This window comes from Gopherus evgoodei, chromosome 5, assembly GCF_007399415.2.
Source record: "Gopherus evgoodei ecotype Sinaloan lineage chromosome 5, rGopEvg1_v1.p, whole genome shotgun sequence".
Taxonomy (NCBI): domain Eukaryota; kingdom Metazoa; phylum Chordata; order Testudines; family Testudinidae; genus Gopherus; species Gopherus evgoodei.
In genome coordinates, this window is record NC_044326.1 from 98,956,558 (window position 1) to 98,971,566 (window position 15,009).

At 45.6% G+C, this 15,009-nt stretch overlaps 1 protein-coding gene across 4 annotated transcripts in view; it reads left to right on the top strand.

Moving 5' to 3' along the window:
- The window catches only part of LOC115652284 (WD repeat-containing protein 64-like), an 80,170-nt gene extending 67,021 nt beyond the window's left edge, over positions 1-13,149 (top strand). For all 4 annotated transcript variants that reach the window (XM_030564129.1, XM_030564125.1, XM_030564128.1 and 1 more), the window contains 7 exons: positions 1,183-1,241; positions 5,454-5,595; positions 5,713-5,752; positions 8,171-8,259; positions 8,779-8,942; positions 9,520-9,614; positions 12,060-13,149. In XM_030564129.1, coding sequence (XP_030419989.1) covers positions 1,183-1,241; positions 5,454-5,595; positions 5,713-5,752; positions 8,171-8,259; positions 8,779-8,942; positions 9,520-9,614; positions 12,060-12,210 — 740 coding nt within the window. In that variant the 3' untranslated portion in view covers positions 12,211-13,149. The remainder of the gene's footprint in view (positions 1-1,182; positions 1,242-5,453; positions 5,596-5,712; positions 5,753-8,170; positions 8,260-8,778; positions 8,943-9,519; positions 9,615-12,059) is intronic.
- The last annotated feature ends 1,860 nt before the right edge of the window (positions 13,150-15,009 follow it).

Here is a 15,009-nt window from a genome sequence, read left to right on the forward strand (position 1 = left end):
GTGCATTTTGAGAACCACTACCACAGATGGACTTGCACTGAAGAAAGTGTTCCTGATTCTCTTGCCATTTCTAGTATTTTGCTGCTTCAAAAAATTTAAAGTCTTTGATAGGTTCAGAGATTCTGGTGTGGTTTCTGTAGTTAGTTGTTTATCCTTACTCAACTCCTCCCTTCCAGGAGTGAGAAAGGGAAATAGATATTGAAAGGGTATGGGAATGTTTGAGCTTGTTCCATGGAAAATCAGGAGACTCTGGTATAGTGTATAATCTATAAGGGAATTTGTTCTACCTTTAAATAATTATATTATTATATTATATAATAATAACTGTAGGAAATGAAGGGGAGGCAACATCCTGTCAGTAGCCACCTGGTGCTCAGTCAAGATTGAAATACTTAGACGTCTGTCAGATTACTCAAATGTCTTTGAATTTCTGGATCAGTTGTTTGTATGTGGGTGCCTTTAGTTCAAAGACCATCCCTAGACAACTCTTTCCCAGCCGTTACAGGGTTTCATAAGATGCTCAGTGGCAGCTGGCTCAAAGGATACCGGGGTGCATCTTGGAAGAGAGTGTGCCAGGATGGTGTGTAGAGAGATGACATTGGGTGTTCAGCTTTGTATATATCCGTGCAATGCAGGAGTTTCCATTAAAGCTGAAAGTTATGTATCGAATATAGAGTCTTGAGGCCTGACCCAAAGCCCCTTGAAAGCAGTAGGAGTTTTCCCATTGACTTCAGTGGCCTTTGGGATTAAACTGTTAGCGTGTTAATTCAGGGATATCCAAGTAACCTGTAACACGATGATGGGTGCTGGAATAAGGTAAAGGGCAGGTACGGGGATAGGGAAGGGGAGGAGTTAAGCTGTATATGTCTATACACTGGACATGTGGGTGTCTAGGGTACACCTTTCCATCTCTAACATAGGGCTTTGTGCAGTAAGGAATCAGTGGTTTTTTTGTTTTAGGTAAGTGGCTTGTTTGTTTTTACAGTTTATCCATTGAGGACAGGGGTGAAATCCCTCCTTGCCCTAGGGATATGAATTTGTGAGAGAAACTGGAGTTTTTACAACTTTTTGTCATCTGTTGTTTTTTGTTTAATTGCACAAGGTGCTTTTCTGTTTTAAACTAGGCAACTGGTTTCCTGTGTAACAGATGGACATGTTTTTTTGTCCTCTCTGATTTTCCAGGTTATATTACATTTTGGAATATCTTTGGAGGAGGGAAGCTATTTGCTTATTTCATTGGAGTAAGTGCTGATTAATTCCTGTGAAAATACAGTAGTAGGTAATGGGTGCTTTTGATGATATAATTCAGGGGTGGGCAAACTTTTTGGCCTGAGGGCCACATCGGGTTTCCAAAATTGTACGGAGGGCTGGTTAGGGGAGGCTGACTCTCCCCAAACAGCCAGGCGTGGCCAGGTCCCTGCCTCGTATCCATACCCCCCACTTCTCGCCCCCGATGGCCCCCCTGGGACTCCTGCCTCACCACCCCTACTCCCTGTCACCTGACCACCTGCGGACCCTGCACCCCTAACTGCCCCATCCAACCATCCATCTCATTCCTGACTGCCCCCGGGACTCCTGCCCCATCCAACCCCCCTGTTCCCCACCCTCTAACCACCCCACCCCCTATCCACAGCCCCACCCTCTGACCACCACCACCCCCAAACTCCCCTGCCCTCTGTCCAACCCTCCCTGTCCCCTTACCATGCAGCCTGGAGCACTGGTGGCTGGCTGCGCTACAGTTGCGCTGTCTAGAGCACCGGATCAGCCTGTGACTCTGCAACTGTGCTGCCCAGCGGCCCAGAGTGTTGCACCAGTGGTGTGGTGCAGCGCACTGGAGGTGGGGCCGGGGGCAAGCCTCCTGGGCCAGGAGCTCAGGGGCCGGGCAGAAGGGTCACACGAGCCGTAGTTTGCCCACCTCTGATAAAACTGTTTTTGACTGATGAAAGAAATGTTTATGCTGGACAAAAGGAAAGATCAATCATTTTTAACCTATATTTTTAAAGGATAGATCAAATTGGTATTTGTAGACTACAGAAGTTTAAGATGGAGTTTAACTGAGAAAATATTTACTTAGCTTATCATGGTTAGGCATGATAACCATCATTCAAGCTCCTTTATTTCAGAAGCTCTGTCACAAAGGACAAATCTTGTAATGAATTGTATTTAATCTGCATTTGTGAGTTTGATTTCCCTGGCAGTTTCAATTGGCTGCTTCCTGTCATCCTGCTTTTTTGCTTTTAAGCAGTTATTTTACTGTAGTGCTGGAATATTTCATTGGTGAGTGAATTGGTCTCTAAGTCCTCCTTACCTATCTACCCATTACATGTCATGAGGCAAATTAGCTTAATGTTTATAAACCAATGAGATCCTTCGATGAAAATACACTATAGAATTGCAAAGCAGGGCCAGCTTTAGGCCAGTTCTACCAATTCCCCCAAATTGGGCCCCATGCCCAGTGAGAATCTCTTCCCTGGCTAGAGGTTCCTTTTTAATTTACACTCACCTGGCAGCGCTCCAAGTCTTCGGCAGCACTTCGGTGGTGGGTCCTTTGCTTGTTCTAGGCCTTCAGTGGGTCCTTCAGTGCCGCTGAAGATCTGGAACAAGTGAAGGCCCCGCCGACGAAGTGCCGCCAAAGACTCGGAGCACCAAGCGGTGAGTACAAGCCCCACGTGTGTTTTTATGTGTTTGGTTTTTTTGTCTTCTCTGCTGGGGCCCCGTTGAAACTGTTTGAATTGGGCCCCGCACTTCGTCAAGCCGGTCCTGTTGCAAAGTATTTAATTGATTTATGCTTCTCTCACCTGCATTCTGCCCATTTATCAAACTGCAGTAGGGACTCTAAGTCATATTCCTACTTTTTTGTGTCTTAAAACCCCTGAGAACTAGAGGAAAGTCCTACCCCTATTTTTAAATTTAAAGCAAACAGGCAGCTTACATGGCTGACATACTTAACCCCCCCCCAGTGTTAAGTCACATTGTATATTATATACTGTTAGTTTGAAAAAGTAGTACAGCACAGGATTACATGCCTGGAGGAGAAAAGGACTTTCTAGAAGCATCTAAATTATTTTTTGTCAAGGTATAATCAAGGTCCAGACTAGAGAAAATAATAAAAAAGCCCAATGATGATAATACGTAAATAAAGATTTTGGGGTCTGTTCTAGGGTGACCAGATCACCCAGGTCAAATATCGGGACGAGGGGGCTGGGTGGGGGCAAGGGGAAGAAAATAGCGGCAGAGCAAAAAAAAAACCATCCCCGATTCTTCCTCCCTCCGCAAGCGCTGGAGGGAGGCCCGGGAGACTCAGGGGAGCGCGGGGCCGGGGTGAGTGCGAGTCCGGCCTGGCCCCAAGCAGGCGGGGCTCGGGCGCAGTACCTGGAGGGAGAGTAGGGGGCGGCCTGCGGGGTCAGGCGGTGGCTGTTCTCCCCACCTGGGCAGCGGGACTCGGGAACAGCTGCTGCTGCAGCTCCCACTGCTGCAGGGCGGAGGAAGCGGCCGCTGGCCAAGCTCGGCGGCTGCTGCTCTGGCGCCCGGGCCCGAAGCCCCCGGGCCTGTTGCAGGGACTCAGCGCGCACGCTGCACCCAGCCCCTGGCCAGTCGCGTCTGGGCTGGCTGTCCAGCTGGTGCAATCCCGCGGGCGGCCCCGGGGGGGGGGAGCAGGCCCCAGCCCCCCTCGGGTCCCGCAGGGGAACGAACGGGGCTGGGCTGCCGATGCCTCCGCCGCGGGATTGCACCAGCTGGGCAGCCAGCCCAGACGCGACTGGCCAGGGGCTGGGTGCAGCGTGCGCGCTGCTGGCTCCCCGCAGCAGGCCCAGGCTTGGGGGGTTCGGGCACAGTCGCCAAAGCCGCCGAGCGCCACGTGCTTGGCCACTTCCTCCCCCCGCGGCAGTGGAAGCTGCAGCAGGATGCTCCCGAGTCCCGCTGCCCAGGTGGGGAGAACAGCCGCCGCCTGGCCCCGCAGGCCGCCCCCTACTCCCTCCACGTACTGCGCCCGAGTCCTGCCTGCTTGGGGCCAGGCCGGACTCTCACTCACCCCGGCCCCGCGCTGGGAAGGAGGGGGTGGAGTCAGGGCGAGGGACGGCGGGAGCCCTTCCGGGCTTCAGAGCCTTTGCTTGTTTGTCCAGTGTCCCGAGCTAGACGCGGGACAGGCAAGCAAATATCAGGACAGTCCCGATAAAATCGGAACGTCTGGTCACCCTAGTCTGTTCAAAAGTGTCTGTCCGGCAGTCTGGCTTTGGCCCAGAGGTCGCCTATTGACTACCCCTAATCTAAAGCATATCAAGGGATTTAGTTTGTTAGGGAGTTTTCCCTTACTCTTAAATACAGATGTCACAGCCCACTGAGCTGGCAAGGCCTGGAATGCAGTAAACCTATAATTACAATCACCTGGTGCTAATTGCAATGGTAGTCCCACTGTGCACTTGATCAGGAGTTTGAAATACCCAGAACAGAAACAGCCTGGGTAGACTCTAGCATAGACTAAAGCATTCAGGAATTGTACTTTGGTCTGAGCACCAAGAAGTGCTAAATTACAATAATTGTTATGATGCAAACTTCTTGGCCTTGGGCAAGTCTCTCTTCCTTAGCTGTAAGTGCTGTGAATGGGGACAATACTACCTGACAGGGTAATAGGAGGGTTAGTGGTGTGTAAAACATTTTGAAGACTGAAATGCTCTACAAGTACTAACTGTTGGTAACACTCTCCAACAAACATTCTGGGTCTTACCCTTAATTCCTTATCTTAGTGCATCATTTGTAAAAAGCTCCCAGGACCCCCTTAGCGTATGTCTACACTGCAAGTGAAGGTGTAAATGTAGCAGAGATAAGCACACCTACGCTAGGTTTAATCTAGTTAGCATGGATTAAAAGTAGTAGTGAAGATGTGGTGGCTGGGACTTCAGCATAGCTAGCAACTTGAGTATGTACCCAGGTTACCTGCCAGGCTCGTATGTGGGCTAGCAACTACAGCTGAAGCCCCTGCCATGACATCTAGGCTATTATTGTTACTTGTGATAGCTTGATTAAAGCTAGCATGAATCTGCCTACTCACCTGGGTGGGTAGGCCTATTCCACACTCCACTCCCAGGGCCCTGCTTCGGCCTCCCCTAGCCAGTGGTTCACACGCTACCCATGCTACAATCACATCTTCATTTGCAATGCAGACCTACCCTTAGACACAGAAACAAATATGCAAGCTCCTCCTTTTGTCTGTAAATAATCTGTCTGACTCAAGCCCCTCCTTTCTGTGTCTCATTGCTAGTTAGCCTGCCACCTGTTTTCATTGTATATTCTGGAGAGTATTTGCTGCCCTCATCTTATGCAGTTTCCCAGTATCGTATTTGTGTAGCTAAATTATGAATGAAGAGCTTACCTTACCACTACCAAAAATTGGTTTGTGCTGCTAGGAACCTGTGGTAATTGTTTTCACTGCTGCATCTTTCCTCTTTCATTTACAGTCCAAGGACAGGTCTACACTCAGTGACATGGCTGTCAGTGATGATGACTGCCTTCTGTGTGCAGCTGACCACATAGGTTACAGCTATATTTGGAACATCACAAAATATGCCCTTCAGGGACCAGAGGAGGAACCACCAGCGTGTGAGCAACACTTTCTCCTCCCCTTTCAATCACAATGCCCCTTGACTCTGTCACACGTTGCTGATAGCTGCATAACAGATTTGTATCTTTTTTTTTTTTCCCCATCCGGTTGTCAAGTGCTTCTAAGTTGGAGAGCTCATAGCTGCAGTGTTACAAGGTAAACTAAACTTCACAGTTGTTCTTTACCTCTTAAAGAGATGCCACTTGTGCTTCACCTATAAATGTATCGTTAAATCATAGGTTTTCATAGGGAACATAAAACCAAGCTGCTGACTAGTTGAGGTTTTTAAACATCTTATGCGCTTTTCATGAGGTTAGAGAGGTCAGCCCATGTTCAGGCCAATTTCTAGTTAAGTGATTCCATTCTGCCTACCTATATTCCTCATGCAGTGTAAGATGAATGCAGTATCTTACAATGGGGATAGCTGCTGGGCATAGTTATATAGTAACCATGTTATTCCCCTGAGGTGGCTGTATTTCAGTGGTGAAGTGATTTGTGTTAGTTTGGAGACAGCTCTGAGATCTTCAGAGATGAAAAACCCTTTATAAGTATGCTGATATTGGGGACTCTGCTAGTACAGCCAAGTGCAAATAATAGCCACCTCTTTTCTGTATAAGTTTTTTCTGTTTTCTTTCTCTTCTCATTCATCCACTGTCTATCTTTCTTTCCTATGCACTATTACAAGACTTCCTTTTGGCTGAAAGTCATTCTCTTAGGGACTGCCGCCTGCCATGAGGGTCACTCCATCTGCTGTATGGAAGGCTTTAAATTCAGATACTGTGAGAGAACAGAGGGAGTGGGGGAGTTGCCTGGAGCAGGCTTGCTAAATGAGCCAACCAGAAACACCTGGTGTGGGGAGGGAACATCAAGCAGCTGGTTCCTAGTAAGAAAGCTGACTGGGGGAAGTCTGTGAGGGAGTCAAGTTTTAAGCAGGGCACTTGCAAGCCTAGCCCCAGTTTGATTCCTCCTAAGATCTGTTAAAAGGATCCTATGAAGAAACTCTCTACTCACCCAGGCTTTGAGGTAAGAGCCATGCCCTGGGACAGACTTCTGGGACTTAAAAGTTTTGTCTTTTGAGTTCATTTGTCTGAGTACATCCAGACCCAATATGGGTGGTTATTGAATGAGCAAGTGTGTGGTTAAAAGGCCCTGGAAGAGGGAGGATAAAGAGCAGAGTAATGCAGAGGCACCTTGGCTAGGAGGGGACCCGTGGGGTGAGGTGAGGTGACTTGACTCATTTACAGATACAGTTGAGGCTTTTACTATTTTTATTTTGCCCTAATTTAACCGGGAATAACTTTCTGCTTTTAGCTGGCTCCTGCCTTCCTAGTAGAGCAGGTCAGAATGGCTAATTTAAGAGACCAAAATTTGCAAGTTTGCCAAATTGCATTATCTTTTACATTTGTTATAGTGCTTGGTTTGTTTAACCTGCTAGTTTGCTGATGCTTACAATAATTTCCCAAACAGATGGGAGAACCTGTTGTTTTGAATTCATTGAACATCTGGGAGTCAGATTTAGCTGTAGCTCTTTTTAAGGCCTACATGTGGAACAAAGGGAAGCTGGCTCAAGCAGAGGGTTAAAAGAGCATGTAAGAGTGGTAACTGATGATGCTTAAGCAGCTTCACCTACACTGCAGCTGGGGTGTGACTTGCAGCTTGTGTAGACATATCTGTGCTAGCTGTACTATAGTTACCTCACTAAAAATAGCAGTGAGGATGCAGTGGTGCACACTGCACAAGCCCACCCATCTCCTGGAGTACATACTCATGCAGCCTACTCTGAAGCCTGCACTGCTGCATTTGCTGCCATTCTTAGTAAGCTGGCTGGAGTATAACTAAAATGTGTGTCTGTGCAAGCTGCCTGTCACACCTGTGGCTGTAGCATAGATGTAGCTTAAGAAAAGTCTCTTTCACACTCTGTATTGCTCCAATAAAATGCAGAGAACTACCATAATAATAGCTCCTAATGCATACACTTAAGGGTGCCATAAAGAAGTTTTTTAAAGTAAATTTGAGAGGACAGGAACATGGGAGTAGGCAAAGACATATTAACAGGCATATAAGATTCCAGGGTTGCTTGTATTAGTTCATTCCACTACTTTTATTGCAATATGTCAGCTTTGAGATGAGACAGACACAGCCTCCCTTGAAACGTTATTCTGTTAGTGTCTGTTTGTTTCTAGTTAACCCAGTTGGAATGGTTCCCAACTTCCTGGGGACTTTTTCCTTTTGGGGCTAGACTACCTGGTGCAGCAATGCACACTTCAGCAGTGTAATTTCTAAAGTGCACTAACGTGTTGCCTGCTAACTGGTCCTTGTAGACCCTGCTGGTGGTGAACTAAAAGTTCCCTAGTGTGTTTTACATCATGCTGTTGCAAATAGTACATGTTAAAGTGCACTAAGGAACTTAGAGCCTACACCAGCAGGATCTACCTGGACCAGTAACTGAGCAACACATGGGTGCACCTTAGAAATCTCTCTCCCCAAAGGGTGGGTGTGTATTGTTGCACTGTGTGGACAAGCCCTTAAATGTAAATATCTCTCTTCCCCTCCCACCCCTTTTCAATGGAGCAGTGTTGCCTGGATGAGTGAACACCAGCTGCTTCTCACCTCATCTGTGGACTGCACAGTGAAGCTGTGGAGCCTAGAAGGGGAATATATAGGTAAATGAAGAACAGGATGGAAGCAACCCACCATATTGTGAACTGGCTGCTAATGAGGATCTAACCACTGTCTGTCTGATCCCAGATAAAGTCTCTGTGACCCATAGTCATTCACAGGATTATGTTTGTGTTAAATCAACAGTCCCTTGTTCATTAAGTGGCTCAGCCTTTGACCACTAAGGCAGTGATTCTCAAACTTTTGTACTGATGACTCCTCTCACACAGCAAGTCTCTGGGTGCGACCCCCCCTTTATGAATTAAAAACACTTAAAAAATATTTAACACCATTATAAATGCTGGAGGCAAAGTGCAGTTTGGAGTGGAAGCTGATAGCTCATGGACCCCCCCACATAATAACCTCAAGACCCCCTGTTAGAAAAGCAGAGGGTTATGAAATCTCCCTCCCCTTTTTGCCTGTAAGGGAGTCAAAGTCAGACATGTAATTTGCCACTGATGCAATTTAAAACAAGACACAGATTTTTACCTGTCCTCATCTTTTGCTGGTTTTTATTCTATTAGGTACATTTGGTCAAAAAGATCTGTGGAACATCAAGGATAGAATGTCCTGGCAGAGAGGGCCTAATCCAGACAGCCACCTTACTCCAGCTGCACCTGCTAGACAAGTGTCGGCAGTAAAACCAAGCTGTGCCACTGAAAGTGAAGATGAGGCAAACAGCGCAGAGGTGGGAATGCATTTCATTATTTATATTGACTGACCTTGTTGCCCTGTTTGTTGCGGGGAAAAGATTCTATTTCTGTGAAGACTAATGCATACTACAGCAGGGATTTATTATTTGTAGTTACTGAATGATTGTGCTAAAGTGTTGAGATAGTGATGAGTATGTCAGTAACGGAGCTTAAACACCGTAATGATCAGCAGAAAAGAGATTCCTTCCTGCTCATAGAACAGACTGTGAAATGGTTGTGTGGTACTACACATTTCTATCTCATTGACACCATATCAAACTTGCTCCTCTTGCTGGGGTGGGGGCAGTGATTTTTCCTTTATAACAAACGCAGCCTGGACTCTGGGTCTTTCCTCTTTCATTTGTCATTACTAATAATATAGAGGTTCAAAAAGCCCAAGTTCTCCTCCCAGTGACACCTTTGTAACCCCATGAGCCTTCTATGGATTTTGACCCCAAGTTTTGTTGCATATCTGCAACTTTCTGGATGAAAAATATATGCATGAAATTGCACTGGCATTGGTCCAGCTGCACTTACTGTCACATGTGAATAAGTAATTTTGTTGTTGTTTAGCCTGAAAGTCAAGTGACTTCTCCTTTGAGTCTGATAAAAGATGATGAAATTGCAGAAGAACTGAAACAAAGGCAGAAAGCCAAGTCCGAGCAGAGGTACTCGCCTTCATTGATTTCAGGGGCATTTTAAAGGGTTTGTAGAAGATGACACCAAGGGTCATGCTAAATTGAAGTTTGTGTGGCTGGTGGGGGAGGCAATATCAATCGCCATATTTAAAACATGATCAGTTAGCGTTCTGCTATCTGAGATCGCCATCTCTACATTGTCCATGTGGGTGTGGCCAGGTCCCCTCTTTCTCCCTTCTCCTCCCTATTCTCCCCATCCTTTTGTGTGGGGAGAATGTTCTACTTGTACAAAGTTACTAGTGGCTTATTTCCTTGGGAGAGCCTTCTGGTCTCTCAGATCCTTTCATCCCTCTCCGCTCCTCCGCAAAGAGGACCTGCATCACTTTTTCTTTCTCCCTTGAAAGAATCTACACCAATCCTTGAGTTTGAGAGATAAGATAGTGGCACTTCCTTTCCAGAGAACAGAACCTCCTTCCTCTGCAACATTCTGAGCCCTTGGTGGCCCAGAGGAGGAATTGAGTTTCTCAGAGTACACATGTGCTACTAGCAAACTGCCAGGGAAGCTCAATGGATGGGATTTGCAAACAGGACTTAGCCAAATTGTTACAGCAGCTAATTTCTAGGCAACTTGCTGACAAGTGTATGGGGAGCCTGGGGCTATGGATTCCAATGGATGGGAAGTTAGATTGGCAGGGAAGAATCACAAAGCCAGCATTGCTGAGCAGGGAGCCACCTAAGCACAACAGCACAAAGTACAGGCAGGGATGTGGCCTTTGCCCCACCTCTCACAGAGAGGCATTTCCTTCTGCTTGAGTTTCATAGCCATGAACTCTCTCCTAAGCCAGGTCAGTCCTTCCACTAGAAAAAGTGATGCCCCCCACTTCATACACCATAGCCCAGAGTAGCTAAAGCATGCCTCCACAAATGTGGGAGATCCTGGTTCAAATCCCCACTGTGTTTGAGGTGCAATAGGGACTTGAACCTAGGACTCGCAGATGTCCTAACCACTGGGTTAGGACACACTCTGATGTGGGTGTCTGTCACTCCTGTTGAAGTGCCATTATGTATGAAGAACTTAAATATTAATTGGGGCAGAGTGTGCGTGACTGTAGCCCAGTGATTAGGGCACTCACCTGGGAGGTTGGAGAGCTGAGTTCAAGTGTGTGCTGCACATGAGGCAGGGTGGGGATTTAAACTTGGTTCTTCCCCCTCCTGGCTGAGTACTCTAATCACTGAGCTATTTGGATATAAGGGGGCACTATCTCCTCTGGATGTGCTTTGTGCAGGGTCTGGTCCAGTAGATGTGCTGTAAGGTGGCCTCTGAGCATGTCTATAGGATCAGGGCAAAGATTCATTTGGGGCTTGGTGGTGTCAGGACTGAGGCCACTGTGCTCTTGGCCACTGGCAGAAATTTTGTGGATTTTGCCAATGGACACTTAGATTTGTAGGGAGTTAGTTAGGTAACAGCTGGGTGCGGAATTCGAAGATCTGATATATATATATATATTTTTTTTTTGGCATGGACCCCTTAATCCTCAGAGTCCCACCCAACAAGCATAACTCTGCCTATAAACAAACTTCCTCTAGCTGCAGTTTTCCAAGTACACCAAAAGGGAAAGATCTCCTATAAGGTGGTTATGAATGGCTAACAAATGGTGTGGGGATGAGAACATATAATCCTGTCTAAAGAATCCATGTGTTTGTGCATTTACCAGAGTCACTAGAGGAGACAAAACATGCAGGGCTGCTCTCAAGGGATGAGATGGACAGCTGTAAATAATTATAGCAGGCAGTACCATGAGAGTTGTTATGCAAGAAACCACTCAGATAGCATGGCAACTGCTTAGATCGACTTGCTATCCAGGGAGCAGAGAGATGAGTAAAGAGATGCTGCCAGCATCGTATGAAAGGTACTGAATGATTCTGCCCCAGCACAGAATTAAGCTGCATTCAAGAAAGACAAACAGGATAACGCAGATTCAAATAGGGGAACAGGATTTCCCCCTGCAACTTCTTTTCAATTGCAGTTGTTATATAACTAGCTCAGCATCCATTGTCACTGTGAAGTATCAGTTACAGTAATTATTCACTGTATACATTGCTCACTTGCACTTGAGAATGCCCTCTTGACTGATGCATGAAAACAAAATAAACAATCCAGGATCTCCTGCCTCAGTTTCTGTCAGTGCCAGAAGCAGAGTGGAGGCTCGGCCTCTTACTTATATGCAGTGTCAGATGCAACTAGCCTAATGGAATTAGAGGAAGAACATAGTGCACTGTGTGCTCTGGAAGTGCAGTATGGAGTGGAACTGCTGTTTGGTCTAGTTTGAGGAAACTGAGATGAGGCTAAACATGTTTGAAATCAAATTTGAGAGAAGAGGTCCCCCTTTAAAAAGTCACCTTAATGTTTCCCTTCCTTTAAAAAGAATTGCACAAACATCAGCATTTGTTTGCATGTGTCACTTTGTCTTTCAGAGCACATCATTCTCAACTCAAATGCATTAAACATGAAACCAGAGCGCTAACAACTTACCACTCTTTGCAGCTGTGTGAGTTAACGTGTTTGCCAGCCACTTTCCATAAACTCAATTCAAGATGTAATGATCCAGACAACCTGACATTCTAACATGACTTTTGAGAGTGTTGGAGGCAGATGCTACTTGCCTCCCAGTATGGCAACAGAAAAAGGCAAGTTCTTCACAAAGCATCACCCCTGGATCTGGCTCATTCTTCAAAACGACAAATGTAATTATGGGAATCTTAGGCCTTTTGTGCAGTTATTCAACTCTTGTTACTCACCTTCTCTTGACTCCATGAGAATTATGGTCCAGTTATTGGGCTGCCTTTTTTTAGCTTTCCTTCCTTTTAGGGAAAGTGACTGAGGTGGTTTTGGTGAAGCAGCTGTGGCATTAGCAGGGAACCTTGACTTCTTTTGCTTTAATTATGTCTAAAGCCATGCTAAAAGGCAAAGCTAAGCATTAGATGTGGTGGTGGTTGTTCTGTAATTATTGACTAAAAGCAGGTGACCACCTGCTTTTTTACCTCTAGATCTGGGAGTTGCCTGGTGATGCTAGTGAGCATGAGCTATAGGTGGCAGGGTTAAACAGAATCCTACTGGAGTGGTTGGTCTCACTGCCTGGGAGGACACACACAAGTGTTTGGTCAAGTGTGCATTTGCTCCAAGGGCAGCCTTAAGTGAGATACTGCAGGGTTCTACTTTATTGCTCTTCTTACACAGGATGTGAAGTCCCTAGGAGAGAGGTGAGGGTGCCTTGTTGTAGTATCATCCCTATACTGCCACAGTTTTATATATATATATAAATTTTTAAACTCATAACTGAACCATGTACTCAACCTGTATTTAACTGGCTAAGATCTCCAATCCCCTCAAGTGGTGGACCTATCTGACCTTGCAGGCCTAAGGTCTTAATGGAACCTCAGTATTTGGAGAGCCAGATGCACCTAACAGGAGCAAGTGTGCTTTCTCCCTTGGCAAGGACTATACCAGGGGTCGGCAACCTTTCAGAAGTGGTGTGTTGAGTCTTCATTCATTCACTCTAATTTAAGGTTTGTGTGCCAGTAATATATTTGAACATTTTTAGAAGGTCTTTCTGTAAGTCTGTAATATAACTAAACTATTGTTGTATGTAAATAAGGTTTTTAAAATGTTTGAGAAGCTTCATTTAAAATTAAATTAAAATGCAGAGCCCCACAAACCAGTGGCCAGGACCTGGGCAGTGTGAGTGCCACTGAAAATCAGCTTGTGCTGCCTTCAGCACATGTGCCATAGGTTGCCTACCCCTGGCCTATACCATGGCTTTGTGCAGAGATGGCTTAGTATTTGGTTAAACTTAACAGAACTTCTAAAAGATGGAAAATCTACATGTTTCTCAGAAAAGTAAAGTCATGTATTCTCACCTACCAGTTTGTTAGAGCAGCAGTCTTCTGTGCACTGGTTCATTCTGCTTTTTAAAAATGTTCCCTGAATGTGGACACTCTTAATGTGAAGTTTTAAGATGTCTGTCAGATTCTCCCTGAAGACAGTACATGGCACTTTCAGACCTGCTCACACTGGGCATCTGCTGAGATGACATGCTGTAATCTCCTACTGTTTCCTCTGTAAAATGCCACCTGTTTTGAAAAGCACCATGGCTTTTATGCCATTCTGTACTTTTCTGTAGGAGAAGAAAGAGTCCAACATCTAGGAGCCAGCTTCAGCAGGTCCCCTACTGTGGAATATCTATTGGGAAACCACTTTTTTCCAAGCTTGCACAATATGTGGGATAGTAGGATGTAGTCTACCTCTTGTTTAATGGAATTTTGGAGAATTAGCCAACGATGTCTAAAGAATTGATTTTTGCACAAGTTGTTGGTTGTTTTTTTTAATTTGGCACTTGAATGTTGGTATTGGTTTAGTCAACACTTAATCTCAACAGGTCAACAATTAGTCATGAAACTTGCAACAAAAATCCTAGGTGTTGTGATGTACTATATTCAGCTAACTTACGCAGTCTACACAACATAATATGCTGTCCTTAGAGCACGTTATAGTATACCCTGCAAGTACAAAACTGCACTCTGACACAGCAAATATCCCAACTATGTATGTACTAACTTTAATGTAATGCTGTCTACATGTACAGCCCTATACATAATGAAAGCTACTCTGAAAGACTAAGCATTATTACAATTGTTACTCTATACTAGGGCAGAAAGACATTCACTCATAGTAATGTGGTTTTCAGGCATGCTAAATTTCAGAATGAACAAATTCACCATACATGCTTGTAGAAATCAAGCATGATGCAGAACGACTTGTTCTGTAACAGAACTGTGCCAATCAATTGTTTGCTGACTGAACAAGAATTTTTTTGACCTGAAACAAAAAATGTATCAAAGTGAATTTTAGCAATGCCATTCACAAAGCAGAGTGTCACCACTCCTCTCCCCTATCCCATGTGTTGAAGCAGCCATTTGAACTTGATGATTCATTGGAGCAGAAAAACACCCTGTCATGGTATAATCCCCACTCTGAACCTTAGCGTCCAAAAAGATGGGGTACCAGCATGAATTCCTCTAAGCTCAATTACCAGCTTAGTACCTGTAGTGCTGCCACCAACCAGGAATTCCAGTGCCTGGTACACTCTGGTCCCCCCAAACCCTTGCCCAGGGACCCCCAAGACCCAGTCCCTCTGCATCTCAACACAAGGAAAGTAAACCCTTTCCCCCACCGTTGCCTCTCCCAGGCTTCCCCTCCCTGGGTTACTCTGGAAGATCACTGTGATTCAAACTCCTTGAATCTTTAAACAGAGGACAATTCACCTTCCTCCCTCCTTCTCTTTCCCCCTCCCAGACTCTTCCTGAGAGAGAAAGTAATCCTGACACAGAGAGAGATTAGCCCCTCTCTCTCCCTTCCCTCCTTTCT